Here is a 15,218-nt window from a genome sequence, read left to right as displayed (position 1 = left end):
CATTTTCTTAACGGCTTTGCTAAAATTGCAAACAAGGTCAAAAAGATTATTTGAAGAAAAGTGCGATGAGGTTCCCAAAGAATTAGAGTAGATGCTCAGCTTTGCACCGATTCTGCCACTGCCTCATTTCGAATTAGGTGCTTCTTCGTTCGTTCTGAGCACTGAGGTGAGTGATGAGGTTGTGGATAATGTACTTTCGTAAAAGGGCGACAAACGTCGGGAGCCCATCGCTGCTTATGCGAGTGCTAAACTCAATAAGCAGACGAGACAGAAAAGTGCGACTACAAACGCTAACTGGTCATTATTTTCGCAATGGTCGGACATTTAATAGATAACCAGATGGCTAGGGCATTTGCAGTGTGAACACATCAGCAGGAGTTGGTCTGATAGTGTGCTGGTGCTAGGAGCTGTGGCAGTACGATTGTACTATACAATATGAAAAAGACAAAGCGCATTGTAAAGCGAATTCCTCAAATTGCGGACCAGACCTCGTGGGAATTGATGGCGTTCTTGCTGAGCAAACCCACTAAATACCAGTGGATAAATGTGGGAAATACTGATCCTAATACACGTCTGGTGTACAAGAGGTTCCTTACATCCCCCATACCAACAGCGAAAAAGATGACGCTATCGGGCATGGCGACCGGACGAATACTGCAGGAGTGGCCAAAACTGCCCCCAGAGCGTGAAGTCCCGATAACATCAAGATCGGACCGAACACCTAAGCGCTCAGCACTCACAGGCTCAGTAGTACCAACAGCTCTTCAAGACTTTAATAGCCAATTAGGTTACGTAGGAGAAAAAAGGCACTAAACGCCTCGAGCAGGAGGCATCTGTGGCTTTCTACTCCCCAAAATGCATTGCCTTCAACAAACTCAAAAGTTCCCAAACCAAAGCGATTACCCACAAGCTCCCATGGCTGAGTGTAGGCATCGACATTGTCGGTCCCTTATCGATTGAGAAAGGAAACTGCTGTACTTTTTTTCTGTAATGCCAGAATATTTCTCAAAGGTGGCTGAGACGGTGTTCTTGATGACCCAAGATCCTGAAACAGTCTCTCCTGCTTTTTTCAATCAATGCATTTGGCAACATGGGGGTCTCGAAACTGTGCGTATTGACCAAGGTACTGACTTCGAGAGCCTACCTTTCACAGAACTGTGCGATACTTCCGGAATCCCAAAGACACATACGACACCTGATTATTCGTAGGAGATTGTCGGATGGGAAGAACGGATCGCACTTTAATTGGACTTTTCAAAGCTTTCGTTAGGAAGTTTACGCCTTGGGCGTGGGGCCATAGTGCATACATCCACCAGTGTTTCATCGTTTAAAATGCTTACCGAACGCGGAATGAGTGCCAGGTGATATTTCTAAGCAGGAACATAACGATCCAGACTGCATGCTGTGGTTAAAAGCAGAGACGATACAAAACTCAACCTTGCGTGTGAGCACCTATGCTTATCGTAGCCAAACACGACATCTTATGACATGTGTAGCTAGCCTAGTGTGGACTGCGAAGGAGGTCTAGTGCAGCTGTATAGTTTCTTATCATCCACAGGAGTACCTTTCGATAAACATCATCTTACTAACAAATTACTCAGTCTGAATTACACAGACCAGAAAGATAAAATTCGTCCTTACATAGGATATGACGGCTGACCTACTGTAGCGTCCCGAGACTTCCTTGAAGAGGAAAGAAGACAATACTCGAGCAGAATATATATTCAGCACAAAGGTGTTTGGGCTACTGGCATGGTCCAAAGGCCAGCCCACCCAGCGAGGTACAAGAAGGCAAATTCAAAGTTCACAAGTGGCGCCTCAACAATACCGAGGTATAAACCACCATCGTATTACACTACGCAAGAATTCCTCCGATAATAGTATATGAAGAAATAAGCCCAAAAGGAGACATCAGAGATGGCACTTAAAAGGATGAGAAGGGTGTATTCCATGTATCTGCTCATAAATACCTTTCTTGACCTCAAGATGTCAGATTTAATCACTTATGTGACTGAGAAGGCGCTATCAATTAAAGAGAAGGAAAAAAATTCCCCTTTCTAGTCTAATCAATAGTAGAACTTAATATTGCCACAATAAATGATGCCTTCTTCTAGAGTAGTCCTTCCGGACCAGAAGAAAAATGGAGCTAGGAGAGAAAGGCACGAAAGTGCTTCATACGTTGATTTAATGAGAGCAACCAGTTGATGAATATTAGCGAGACAAACCTCTGTAGTGTAGCGTCCCGAGACTACCTGATGACGAAAGAAGACATATTACTCGCGTAGAATATATATTCAGCGCAGAGAAGGTGTCTGGGCTATTGGCATGGCCCACCCAGCAAGGCACAAGAGGGCTAATTCGAATTACAAGAGTGGCGCCTCATTAATATCGAGGGATAAAGTACTATCGTATTACAGTAGTATAAGTTAGGCTGTTTAGATCCGTCGACTTCAAACAACATTTTTAAAGCATGTTGTCAACTTGATAGGCAAGTAAATGCGCATGGCTAGTGGACACCTTTGGGAATTGCAAAACATCCTTTTCAAAATCTAGATCCACTTTTTTTTACTATGAGAAACCTTTAAAAGGAATGTGATGACGAAGACTTTAAATTAGAAATGGGTAATTTAATGATGATTTTGCAACTCCACTAGCCGAGGTTCATTTTTTAACCCACCATCTCAAATTGCCTGCTACGCTGTCTTGGATTTTCTCTCGCTGGTATGACAAATGATAGAACTTTTGGCGGTAGCGGTGGGTACAATATAAATTGGGATGAAATAGATGAAAATACTAACCCTTTTGGCTTGGGTGCGGCCTTTGGAGGAAATAAATTGGCCACCAGTCCCACTGCCACAAGTGCTCCGCCCAAGGCTACCCATGAGCCGACTGAATCTTCTCCGCCTAGTCTCTCCATGTATTCTTCCAAATCCACTGAGGAAGAAAATTCAGGTAAATGCGCTGAAACAGCGGAATCGCCGACTACTGGAACTAAGCACGTCAAAAGTGAAACTAGAGAAATCAAGCAAGATCCCAAAGGCCCTCCCCCAGTCCCACCAGTACGCACAGTATTCAACCCAAGTTCCATTGATGTCAGTAATAGGGGTATTTTGGATGATTCTGGTATGTGTTTCTTTCCTGTTAAAATAGTGCCAATTTAAATCCGGGGCTTATCTTGCACCCGAAGTAGATTTCGTGTGATTAGCACTTTGGTCTGATATTTTTTTACACAGCCCTGCATTCCACCGTTAGGCTTTTAACTGTATGAGAAAAATTTTACTTAGCACCCTCCCAGGTTACATAGTTTCGTTATCGCTTTGATTACCTTTTATTTTACATCGTTATTTGAGTGCTCTGATTGATTCCAAGTTATTCTTATTTTAAAAACGTACAAGTGGTATCTGATAAACGTCTATGCTTTTTGCATTTGCGCAAATTGTTCGGGTGTAAGATAAATGCTTGTTAGTGGGGGCTGATGCTGAGTTTGCGGTTTTGTGTACCAGTTTAGCATTACCCTATGCTAGTGCTGTAATTGAATTCATTACCGACGCCATATTTAATTACGATTTTTGGCGCATTTCTATATTTCGGCCCCATTTTTCTTTTTTCTTCTCGTAGCTTTTCTACCCTTCAACTATATTTAATAACTTAGTCTTTTTTCTTTAGTCATTTTGACGACCACTCCACTGCGTTCTCTTTAGTAAAGTGGACAAGTCCTCTGACTATGTTATAAACTTGAAGCACGTCAATTTAGCTACAAATCTTTTTGATCTAATTGTGGTATTTGGTGGAAGTAAGTTAGCTAAAATTCCATTTTTGGTGCCACGAAAAAATAGAATCATATAGCGAGTCAGTTCGGCAAAAACTGAAGTTTTGTCTGCCAACTATGAGATTGAAACAAGACCCGAGCTTTGTCAAAGAGGCAGAATCGTCATATTCTGTCAATAGTAAGACATCGCAGAGGAGTGCTGAATTTCAATACCCAAGCACAAAAGTCTTGTAATAACTTGATGTAACGTTCTTGTAGCGTTAGCTTCGTGTCATTTAGATTAAACTGGGAGTTGTAATGTCGGTATAAACTACTGCAGTAGCGTGGACAGTAGGAGTATCTCAAGCGATATCTTTTCGGAAGTTATTAACGGTCCTGTAGCTGTGTCTTCTGGAATCTTCATGCCGAGACTAAATGTATTTAGGCGAAAAAAACGTAACAGGAACCAGCACTACCGTCTCCGAGGGTTTTAATCCATCAATTATTATTCCAGTTACGTTTCGAAGGTATTAATATAGAAACTTTTGTTGGAGATATGACCAATACGTGGAAACTCATTTGGGCCCGATTAATCGTGTTTTTATCAGTAGTTTCCGATAGATTGGTATGATGTGCAATCTTTTTCTGTTCATTATTTTTATTAAATTTTGACATCACTTCCTTATTTAGCTCCCAATGCGGAGACTCATGTCCCGGACATCGCGGATGTTTCGTAAGTTTGATTTTACTAGCGGAAGCTGGGATGTCATTCTAGCTGCATTATCTTCTACCATTAAAACAGTGCATATTAATGACTAGGCTATTTTGGAACAGTTTAGTGTGTTTATTTTATGATAGGCCTTGAATATTTAGATTTGGGGGTTGTATAGTTGTGACACTTGACTCTAATGATCCATTATAATACAGCTGGATATTGTTTGTTGGTTTTCAGACCCCCTGACAGCTTTTCAACACAAGAAGTAAGTTATGCCCCTTGGAATATAGTTGGTATTTTGTAAGCTGTCATGCATCTGTTGATTTTAGTCTTAGGCGGGCTTTCTGCTCATGCATTCGATTTATACATCTTATCCATACCAGAGCACTTTTATCCTTACGCCCATCTCCAATTAGACAACTTGAGGTGATTATTTCGCGGTGAATGTTCATTTATTTTTATAGCTTTTATTATAGTATTAGTGTCTAATTTTCGGACTTGTCATACTCGAATCGTTAGCTAGTGATGGTTTTTAAGGTCGCAGGATCTTTTAATTTGCTCAACAAATGGCTTTGTTTTTTATGCCAAATTGCATAACCATGCGAATGCTTATTAGGTAATTAAAACTGACTGAATGCATAGCCTGATGAGGTAGCTTTAAATGTAGGTTGTAATGATACTGTTTCTTTTATATAACAGCCAGTAGATGGTCACTTCACTCACGAAGGTCACTCGCGTCATAACAGCAACAGTTCGGCCGCAACGTTTGATCTGGCCTCTGGAAATCCTTCGCCTCTACCTGAAGCCGAATCCGAGGTCCCACTCTCCGTCGACGAAGAATTGGCCAGTTTACGTGCCGACAAAGAGCATCTTACTACAATTGTTGCCGACATGCAGTGCGATTTTTTTAATGATTGCATTACTTTTATATTCCCGCATCGTGCCCGTGTAAACTTCTGTTTTCGAAACTCCTTTGCTTGACCATCTATGTGCTTGAAGTTTAGGTTTAGTAAATGTCATGGTTAGGTATTCGACCAGAGTTTTCGAATCACCTAGTACTTGTGCTTTTTCTCAGTTGTTCGAAATGTCTCCCTTTTTCTTAGGTGCCATTAAATAGGGGATGTGCTAATCGATTTGAGTGTGATGGAAACAGCCACATATTTTCTTGCCTTTACGCTCTACCGTTTAATACATAATTAACTTACTCTGCGTGTGATTCGGTTTCGTTCAGTAAGATCTGCATTGTTCTTGTGATGAAATGTAAAAGGCTCCTACTTTCCCGGTATTTCAATTGGGGCGAGCTCCTACCTTTTCGTTGAATTCATTCGTGCACTTTTGTAGACGGTTTCTTTTCAAAGCTGGGTGGTGTACTGCTGTTATTTGCCCAAAAGTGGCATGAATAACTAGTTATTGTGCACGTAGTTGCCTCATTGTTTGGGGATTTGTTTTCTTCCTTATTTGGGCAGCATGTTTGTTGCTACTAGCGTAGCTCACGCGTTGGGTCATCATCTTACAAGCCCCAAGAGTCAATTTAAGATGCACCAAGGTCGTTTACTGTGTACGATTTAAAGCTTGGTTGTTTTTTTTAATACTGGTATTTAACCTGGTTGTCTTCTCTTGCATTACAACTTAACAAGCATTGCATTATGGTAAGGTAGGATGTATAGGGTAGCAGTTTTATCAATCACCAATCTAAAATGCGTTTTTGTTCATCCGTAGGCGATGCATTGCTGAGTACGAGCGGAGTTTGCGTCAGCTGGCCGAGGAAAAGGCGCGCGCGGAAGAGTCTGCCAAGGAATCTGTAATCGATATAATATCGGAACGTGACCAAGCTATTGAAGAAATCTCTACAATTGAAAAGGCTTTCGGTGATCTTCATCGTCGATTTGAAAAGTCTAAGCAAATAATTGCAGGATTTAAAGCGGTAGGTGCTCTATCTTTTAATCTCTTAATTAACTGTTTCCAGTCGAAAGTCGGATACTTAGTCACCTAGTCATAAATGCCCATAGTTTGTGCTGTCGTTCCAAATCTGATCTATAAGGCATTTGCCATTGGAATCAATAGAAATTTACTCTAAGACGTTCACTGTCTACGCACCCGTAATTATTGTCCATCTAGAACGAAGAAACGTTGAAGAGAGCAGCACAAGAATATCAGGATCAGTTAAAACGACAGGAACAAAGGTACCAAGCTCTCAAGGTGCACGCTGAACAGCAACTTACAAAGTATGTCACATTTCTATTTACATGAGCTGATTTCTGTTTTGTGATGCTATTAAGGTTGAATTAATCAGAAATTTAGCCATACTTAGAATACAACAGTATTTTGAGACGCATCTCTTTTTAAGCACATAGGTTGTAATTAACTTTGAGCAAAATCTTGCATACTTTGATTCACCTCGTAGTGAAGACTAATCAGTTGTAATACATGATAACCCAATCATATTACTTTGCAGGATTTCCAGGTTTCGTGATTTTGGCGCACATTCATCATCTTTATTATTTTTAAATTCGAGCGTTTTTCCGAATTTGTTAGAATTGCTGAGGAGACCGAGAGGGCAAAGCGTGCAAATGAAGATGAAGTGACTCGACTTCGGGCAGCAATTAAACGCTCTGAACTAAGGATTCACAGTCTTGAATCCCAACTGGAACAGAAGGTAACGTTATGCAAAGTCATGGCCTATTTTAAGCAACTTTTGGGAATCGTTGAACATGAATCAGAGCGCTTTCCCTTAAAATATTTTTTGGCACAAAATATAGTTTGCATTTTTCCCTCGCAATTTTTAACATATATCGACATATTTTGATGTTGGAAAGATGCGTATGGTTAACACTACAGCTTTACCTTCATTTATAGGTTCGGGAGAATACTGAACTGACGAAAATTTGCGATGAGCTCTTGAGTAAATATGGAGACAAATAATAAAGCAGACCTTTCTTAAAACTGTTTAATGTTATCATTGGGGTTCTCAAACTTCGCTTCGGCCGTTGGGTCACACGAGCTCTCGTTTTTGTGCTGCGCTGACTAGGCGTTCGTCTTTGCTCGGGGTCGTGGGCTTTGTTCCGTTATTTTGCGTGCAGCGATGCGTTAGCACCATGTTGTGTGGGGGTGGTGTTATTTCCCTTAGAGCCGTGTCTGATGCAGGGCCGCCAACGCATTAAGCCTGCGGGTGGTTTGTGCCCATTTCCAGCGACTTCACTGCTGCGGGCGGGTGCGACCTCATTGGGTGTTATGCAATTGGGGTTACGATTTTTCAATTTCGTTGGAACAACCAACTTGCAATGCCCAGTAAACGGTTAGAATGTAGTTCTTTGTGAGTTGATAGTTATTCAGATTGGACTCTATCTTTTCGTGCTTTAAATGTTGCACTGATCCTACTTCAAAATTTATAAAATATATGCTGGCTTCTAAATTATCAAAAAACATTTCGATTACTAATAATTGTGAATTTTTGCTAGATTGTTTGTGTTACCCAACACTTCTAATGCTTTATTTGAACCAACCGGTGACCTATTACCCCGTTTTATAAAATGAGTGAGGCTGGAAGGGTTTCGTTTGGTTTTAACAGGTCCACATACAAGTCCAAATTGCTGCCGCCTTCAGAATTGTCGGATGAAACGGAAACAAAAGAAACTTCTATTGACTACGTCACATCCTTTGACAGCTGCACCCCACAATGGTAATTGTCGACTCACCTTCTTTTCATTGCCTAGCACTGGCTAAGCATTTAATATTTTTTGTGTTCAAATCCTATCCACGTTGAAGTCTTGGATATTTTGCGCCACCATATGGCTTTTTGAATTTACTTAACATACTATCAAAATGGATGTGCCCGTGTTTTCAGCTATTAATATTTGTAAATTCAGCGAATCAGTTCTTCCCGATAAAAAGCTCGTTATTCCACTCCGGGTATCTTGTTCAAAGATATTTGAGCAGCCAAAAAAGAAATCTGATAATTTGACTGCTGAGGTTTTAAAGTCATCCTCTTCAGGTAATGTCTACATATATGTCACCGCGTTAGAAATTTTAAGCGGCATGGGCATAGCGCCGTCGACCAAAGTTAGTATTGTCACTGGACCACCGGAGAAAGACGTTTTAACTATCGAAGACGTCGTTGATCCTGATTATAATCAGGTTCCTGTTGAACATTTTGGACTAGCTTTGCTGAAGGGAATGGGTTTGAAAGAAGATGACATCAAGCAGCGCACTTCAGAGTAAACCCTGTTGTAGGACTTACCTAGTATTCTTCTAGGCGCTTCGCTGCTAAATTACGTCTGAAAGGTCTCGGTCTTGGCGCTGATCGTAAAGTGCTTCTGAAATCAAGGAAAATGATGGGTGAAGATAGTGAAAAGTTGGTTTGGAAGGTAGGAGCCAAATGTCAAATAGTTTACGGCCGCAATGATGGTCAATATGGAGTTGTGAGTTCATTGCAGTCCTTGCATTTTGCGCATTGCGTCAATAAACCTTAAGTTTCTGTGCTCACTGTAGATACAAGGTGTGGATGGCGACATAGGACGTGTTGTCGTCCAACTTACGGCAACCAAACAAATTGTTAAAATAATGCAAGCAGCTGTGCGTCTTGTGTCATATGCTGAATTCGAGAATTTCGGACATTATCTAGGTAAGGTTCGCTTGTGCTTAAACGCCTGCAGGTACCAAGGGCATGCACCTTGGTATTACCACAATGAGTTGTTTCATTATCTGTGCTCTTACTGCTTTTTTAATATTATGGCAGCAAATACATTGCACTTAACTCCTTGTTTCTTTCAGCACTTCACCCAGTTTCTGAGTGTCACGATATTTGCTTTTTAATGCCCTCTTATTTCTGCTTGTTTTCATTTAAAGCCTTAGTCTTGAAGTGAAACCTGTTGAATGTGAAGAGGTTTTCTTCATATTCTTGTGCGATAGCAAATTGGTATTACTGATACTATTATTATTATTTGTATTTCTCACTCATACGGGATTGGATGCCATTCTTTTTGTATACAGTTTGCTTTATTTAAATTGCAACTGTTGAGGATTGACATAGTCTGTACATTTTTCAGCTTTGCTCTCATATTAAGCGCATAAAGAAGCTGTGATAGGTCAAGCAAATCACTTGAAAATTTGTGCTTGGCTATATTTTTGCAAACATGCCATCTCTACTCGCAGTAGTTCCAGAAATTATTTTTCGCTGTTGATAGATATGGCTGGGGCAAAACAGTGCAAAGCTGAGATGGCTAACGAGGATTCCATTCAGTGTCGCATGAACAGAGAAGGCGGTCAGGGTGAAGGTACAGTGAAAGCGTGTCCCACAAAGCGGAAAAAGGAAGATATAGCAAATTGGTCAGTATCGTTGGTTTTCTTTTTCATAAACTGTTTTGCGTGTTTTATGTTTTACTCACTTAATACCTTTTAGCGGCCATCGGTCGACTTGGCTCCAGAGAGGTCTTATTGTGCGTTATCTCGACAAAGGGAGCAAGTACTACTTGCAAAAGGTATTTCTTATTGATAAACAACAGATATTTTAAATAATGTACATTGTACTGCACTTGGGTTTTTGTGTTACCATATTTGCCTTCCAGTAATCTTTTTATTCTGTCGATGCCCTGCTTCGTTATTACGTGTCTTGTCAAGAACTACAAAGCATTTTCTGTGATTTGGGTGTACAATTGGTGGGACCACAGTTAAAATGGTCTCCTAGTAGATTCATTATATCTAATCCACCTTTTTGTTACTTTTGTTCAATTTGCTCTTCGTCTACACTAGATCAAAATAATGTCTGTTTCTGGGTCTCAATCTCATCCTTATCGATGCTCGTGTGAAACGGAAGGTGGCCGTGTCTTACGACGTAAGCTTTTGCACGATTTACTTGTTGAGTGACCACTTTTTCGGATTGACAGTGTCTACATGGACTCAAATCAGATTTACCGTATCATGATTGTTCAGATTTCCAACTTTCTAGAAAAGATCTTGCATTTGCCACAGTTTCCTCCATACTACATGGGTCTTCGCATTGTAATCTATACCTTCAGGCAGAATACCAGATTGTAGTACCTTGTTGGAACTTGATACTATTTTTTAAAGTTGCTTGTAGTAGCATATGCCTAGTTCTTGACAGTTTTCTAAGCTAACGACATTTCTTAAATTACTTCCGTGATTTTCTAATGTTATTTTATGGAGCCAGATGAATTTAGACTCTTTTTCCATTTTCCAGCATTGTGCAATTTTGCCTCCACGCTATTTTTTCTGCTGTTCTGCATTAGGCTATGCAAGTGCATGTTGATAAATAACCTTGTCACTGAAGTTTGCTGCTTTTATAGATATCCATGAAAGTAAACTGCAACCTACTGTCCCAAAGCGTTTGGGGGAGTCGGTAGTCGTTATTCGGGGGCAATATTTGGGTGAAAGTGGCAGACTAATCAAGCGCAATGATCATTCGCTTCAAGCCTGCATATCTCTTCATACCACGAAGAAAGAGGTATTCCTTCACTACGATGATATTTGCTGTTTTTGGAGCCTTTATTAATGTAGATGTGGTGTTTTGCCTCATTACTTCTTCGATTGGGATTGGTCTCGGTCAACCGGTCTGGGGGTGGGTGAGGTTTGGTGGTCCCTTCTGGCGTGTAGGTGGGGTGGTGGTCAGTCTTTATGGGTGTTCGCCCCCGCAGAATTTAGTACTGGTGAGGAGAGGTACTCTCTTATGGATTCGTGTTTTTGCTAAATTTCCTCGGCAATCGGATGGGACAGGTGATCGGGATGATGAGGTACAAGCAGGTTGGGTCTCCCACGCTGTGTCACTTAGAGAGATGCTAAATTTATTCCCAATAAATAGGCATTGACAAGGGTTGTTCTTGGTTTAATTTGTAATTCTTTTAACCCTGGTGTATAGCTGAACTATCATTTGGTGCAACACGTAGGACTCAAACTTTTTAAAATGTCTATTGTCAAGTTGATTGTAAAGAGTGTGTGCTTAGAAATGCGAAATAAGACTGTATCCTATTATGTAAAAAAAATTAATGGCTTTTATAAATAACTTTTATGTAACTTGCTAGTAAACGATTGGTCTTCTACTATGTAGTGACCTTAACTGGCCCATTTGACCAAGTCGCACCTCTGTCACCTATTATGTTTAAGAAGTGCGTTGTTTCGACTCGTTCACCGTATTTTTTTTAAGATTTAATGAAAAAGAAAATATATCCTCTGTGAATACAGCGAAAAACTCCGTATCCAAGACTATAAGGAGTAGAGTTACAGAAAACTTCGAAGTCGCAAAGGACTACCTTGATAACATTTTACCAAAGAAGGAACCACTAAAGCTACTTAAATGGTATAATTGCATTTGCTGTTAGCGATTCCAGTCATGAGCACATTGAACTTTTTGCGGATCCGTCTGGTGAAGTGATATTCTTTCGTCAACGTGATGGCCCTTTTGTACCGTCGTTGAGGCTTTTGCATAAATGTAATCGTTATTTATGTTGTTTTCCCTTTCAGATAAACCGATGGCGTCTGGTTGTTACTGGAAATTTATTTAATGCTTGTAGATCCGTTTCTCCTTCCCCAATTACAAGTAGACCGTGGTGCTATTAAACACGTTTTAAACGGATCCAATATAATGTGTCCTGGTCTCACTTCTCCAGGAGCTAAGTTGTGTAATGTGCCCGCGAATACTGTCGTAGCAATAATGGCTGAAGGGAAAGAGCACGCTGTGGCCGTCGGTGTTACAACACTGTCAACTGACGAAATGTACCTCGGATTTGTGTTTCCATGCCTCTTATTCAATCTATTTTACTCATTTTCCTTTTTAGGCTTGATATTAATAAGAGTGTTGGTGTGGAAACTTTGCATTATCTGAACGATGGCCTGTGGCAAATGAGACCAGTTCGGTGATTGAAAATTGAGACCTCACTAATATTGTATGCGTGGTAATGCATTAAATACCACACCTACTTTTTGGGAATAAATGTTTTTTTTTTCTGTGATCGTCTGTCTATTTGTGCTGGTGCAGTTATTTTGTTAAAATTGTGGGAATCAGAATAGGCGAGACCCTATCCGAATTCCCACTTGCTTTCCCAGCATATGATGTTATCTCGGAAGATGTGCGCACTGCCTTCTTGCTAAGCCGCAGATTGATTTCTAGGCTGTACCATTATTTGTGTAAAATGCTTCATTTTTCTTTTTCGTATTCGATAGGTCCAATAGGAAGAGCGGTTTCAAAACCCGTCATTCAATGTGTCCCCTGCGGCCATTTAAGGTAAGCCAACATATACTCGCGCTGGAGGAACGCTTCCACCGCTTGACGTAACTCTGTGCTTGCTCATACCCGGCAATCTGTCCTTTTTTTCAGAAATATGTTTTACCCATTCTCGCGACGTCTATATTGATTCTGACCACATGGAAAATTATTCAACCAGATTGCAAACCAACAGCTAAAATCTCAGTCAATCACACTCTTGCCATCGTCGTTCCATTTAGGGATCGCTTTACCAATCTTCTTTTTTTCCTTCCTCACATGCATCAATATCTAAATCGAAAAGGGGTTCCTCACACCTTCTACATCGTGAATCAGGCGGACGATTACAGGTGTCTTATCTTTCTAACCTTGTTTTGTTCTTAATGTCCATCAGGTTCACTATTATTTCTTTCTGATCAATGGCTTCCTCTGATAGTTGAACCCACTTTCATTATACCTGACTATGGTACGTTGAGGAGTGAGTCGTTTTCCATATGCATCGAAGGGGATCATGACGCTACTTTACCAACAGCAGGTTCTAAAATGCCCTTATATTCTTGTCTCTAGTGGCGTATCTCCTATATTCGAACACCGGCGATGGTGGTGGCTTAGGAGCTTCACATTTTATCGAATTTTAGAAGTGTGCTTCAATGAAACTGGAGTATTGAAACGTAATTCTTCTCTCTCCATAAGGTTTAACCGTGGTTCCCTCTTAAACGTCGGTGTAAAGGAATCTGAAATCATGGAATCGCAGTACTTTGAATCCTCTGTATCAGGGTGGACCCAACCTCAGCCTGCTTGTTCAATGATTGCTTTACACGATGTTGACCTGCTCCCCATAGATGATGATCTGAAATACGAACACTACGGTCGGTATCCTTATCACCTCATACCATACTGGATGCATCCACTATACTACGCATATTCCAGGTACACAGGAGGTGCCATAATTATATCCCGTGAGTCGTATAAACTAATTAATGGCTTTTCAAATCGGTTTTGGGGATGGGGTCGAGAAGACGATGAATTCGGACTTAGGATGCGTGCGGCAAACCTAGTGGTACGCAATTTCTTTGGCCAAGTATTTTTTCTAAACTCTAAAATTGTTTTTACAGATACAGTCTGAGCGTAAGCCAACGGTTATTGCCCCAAAGTTCCAGCACCTCCATTCGGAGACTTACAAACGTGAGAGAAGCCCATATGATACCCAGGTGAGAAGGCCGCAACTTCTGCCTTTAATATTAGCTAACTTAGAATTTTAAAACTTCTTTTGGCCAGTTTTTGTGCAGCCTTTGCGTTAAAAACCACTGACGAAGGCATTTGTTATCTGAGGCTAATCCGTTAACGTATGCTGCCTTATAGACGACACATCTACGTGATCACACATCAGGGTTGAACACTACCAAGTATACGGTTCTGTCTCGAATAAGCGCAGAAATATCAAATGTAAGCGTCTGGATATTAAACGTACAACTGCACTGTAATACTCTGATGACGCCTTACTGCCGGCAGGACGCATGAAAATCAGTGGAAACTGAAATAACGAAAACTATGCATCTATAATTGTTGTCACACATCGATAATAAAAGTCGAACAAATAATCATACCACAGTGGAAAATTTCATCATCACCATGGGGAGGCTAAAATCGCCGTATTCCTGAGGATTTATTCTGCTTTATTTGTGTTGCTTCAGGGAAGTGTATTAGGTTGAACCGATAGGGTGAAACCTCCGGCATGGAGAAGTCGATGACGGTATCGCATTCGGATTGGGAACTTCCCAGTTCGGGTAAGGAATTCTCAGATGTATTAATGCAGTCAAGGACGTAGAGTAATTCCCCTTTGATTTGTGCTGCTAATTCCTGACGACGTTCTACACCGTCTTGAAAGCAAAGATAGGCAGTGGGTGAGTGCATTTATGAAGGAAAAAGAAAAAAACGAGGGACGTACTCGAGGTTATTGACTGCAGTTCGACATTAAAGACCCAGCGCTCCCACACTGATGGTTCACATCCGAGCACCCAACTACCCTTACGGTTAGCGACAAACGCCAGTGTAATGCAACCTTTCGGAGGTTTATCGCATCTACTTTCGGAGTCTCCACGGAGGGCTTTTGCTAACATCGCAACGTGGCCAGCTATGCGTTCATGCAGAGGATCCGATGCTACCTTAACCTATGACAAGGGTGATGTTAGATAAGTATGAGAACAGATAAGGCCGGTTGCATTTGTTCCTCAATGAGAAACATATGTACGTGAATAGTAATAAGCACAAGGTCAGGGTCGGCTTGCTTACGTAAGTCAGGTCAATGGTTTTGCAGTCGACATCCTCAATCCCTATGTAAGATGTGTAACTGACAGCTCCATCTTTAAAACTGAGCTAAAAAATTAGACTGGCATTGTTTACCGTTGGAAATGTTCGATGCAATAGTACTGTGTGCAGAAAAGCCTGAAGTGTCTCCTCTATCTCGGATTCTTGCAGTACCTATGAAGTTAGCATAGTATTGGACACATTACTAGAGTGACAGTGTATTCTCTGAAGGACAT

At 40.9% G+C, this 15,218-nt stretch overlaps 3 protein-coding genes across 3 annotated transcripts in view; 2 read left to right on the top strand and 1 right to left on the bottom strand. All coding sequences in view use genetic code 11, as the record gives it.

Moving 5' to 3' along the window:
- EGR_01341 (hypothetical protein) overlaps positions 1-1,659 on the top strand; it is a gene marked incomplete at both ends in the record, with an annotated part of 2,793 nt that extends 1,134 nt beyond the window's left edge. Inside the window, one exon of the mRNA XM_024490590.1 lies at positions 1,559-1,659. Within this exon, the coding sequence (XP_024354914.1) occupies positions 1,559-1,659 (101 nt within the window). The remainder of the gene's footprint in view (positions 1-1,558) is intronic.
- Positions 1,660-2,723: 1,064 nt separating this feature from the next.
- Positions 2,724-14,196, top strand: EGR_01340 (Malignant T cell-amplified sequence; the record flags this gene model as incomplete). The annotated part of the gene is made up of 29 exons (XM_024490589.1): positions 2,724-3,123; positions 4,439-4,481; positions 4,701-4,728; positions 5,163-5,359; positions 6,183-6,387; positions 6,582-6,688; positions 6,999-7,119; positions 7,320-7,365; positions 7,591-7,705; positions 8,032-8,142; positions 8,330-8,454; positions 8,485-8,677; positions 8,716-8,881; positions 8,952-9,084; positions 9,647-9,788; positions 9,862-9,940; positions 10,212-10,293; positions 10,766-10,923; positions 10,977-11,041; positions 11,073-11,135; positions 11,620-11,772; positions 11,795-11,904; positions 11,987-12,188; positions 12,251-12,328; positions 12,636-12,696; positions 12,790-13,025; positions 13,369-13,735; positions 13,791-13,886; positions 14,038-14,196. The coding sequence occupies 29 exons, from the start codon at positions 2,724-2,726 to the stop codon at positions 14,194-14,196; spliced, it is 4,041 nt and encodes a 1,346-aa protein (XP_024354913.1).
- A 120-nt stretch (positions 14,197-14,316) lies between these two features.
- On the bottom strand, positions 14,317-15,218 carry EGR_01339 (Autophagy-related protein; the record flags this gene model as incomplete). Its single annotated transcript, XM_024490588.1, has 5 exons — positions 14,317-14,555; positions 14,624-14,846; positions 14,968-15,051; positions 15,079-15,156; positions 15,189-15,218. The coding sequence occupies 5 exons, from the start codon at positions 15,216-15,218 to the stop codon at positions 14,317-14,319; spliced, it is 654 nt and encodes a 217-aa protein (XP_024354912.1).

Source organism: Echinococcus granulosus (assembly GCF_000524195.1).
Source record: "Echinococcus granulosus chromosome Unknown EG_S00005, whole genome shotgun sequence".
Classification (NCBI taxonomy): domain Eukaryota; kingdom Metazoa; phylum Platyhelminthes; class Cestoda; order Cyclophyllidea; family Taeniidae; genus Echinococcus; species Echinococcus granulosus.
The sequence above is the reverse complement of the archived record's forward strand: the minus strand, read 5'-3'. Positions and strand labels throughout refer to the sequence as shown.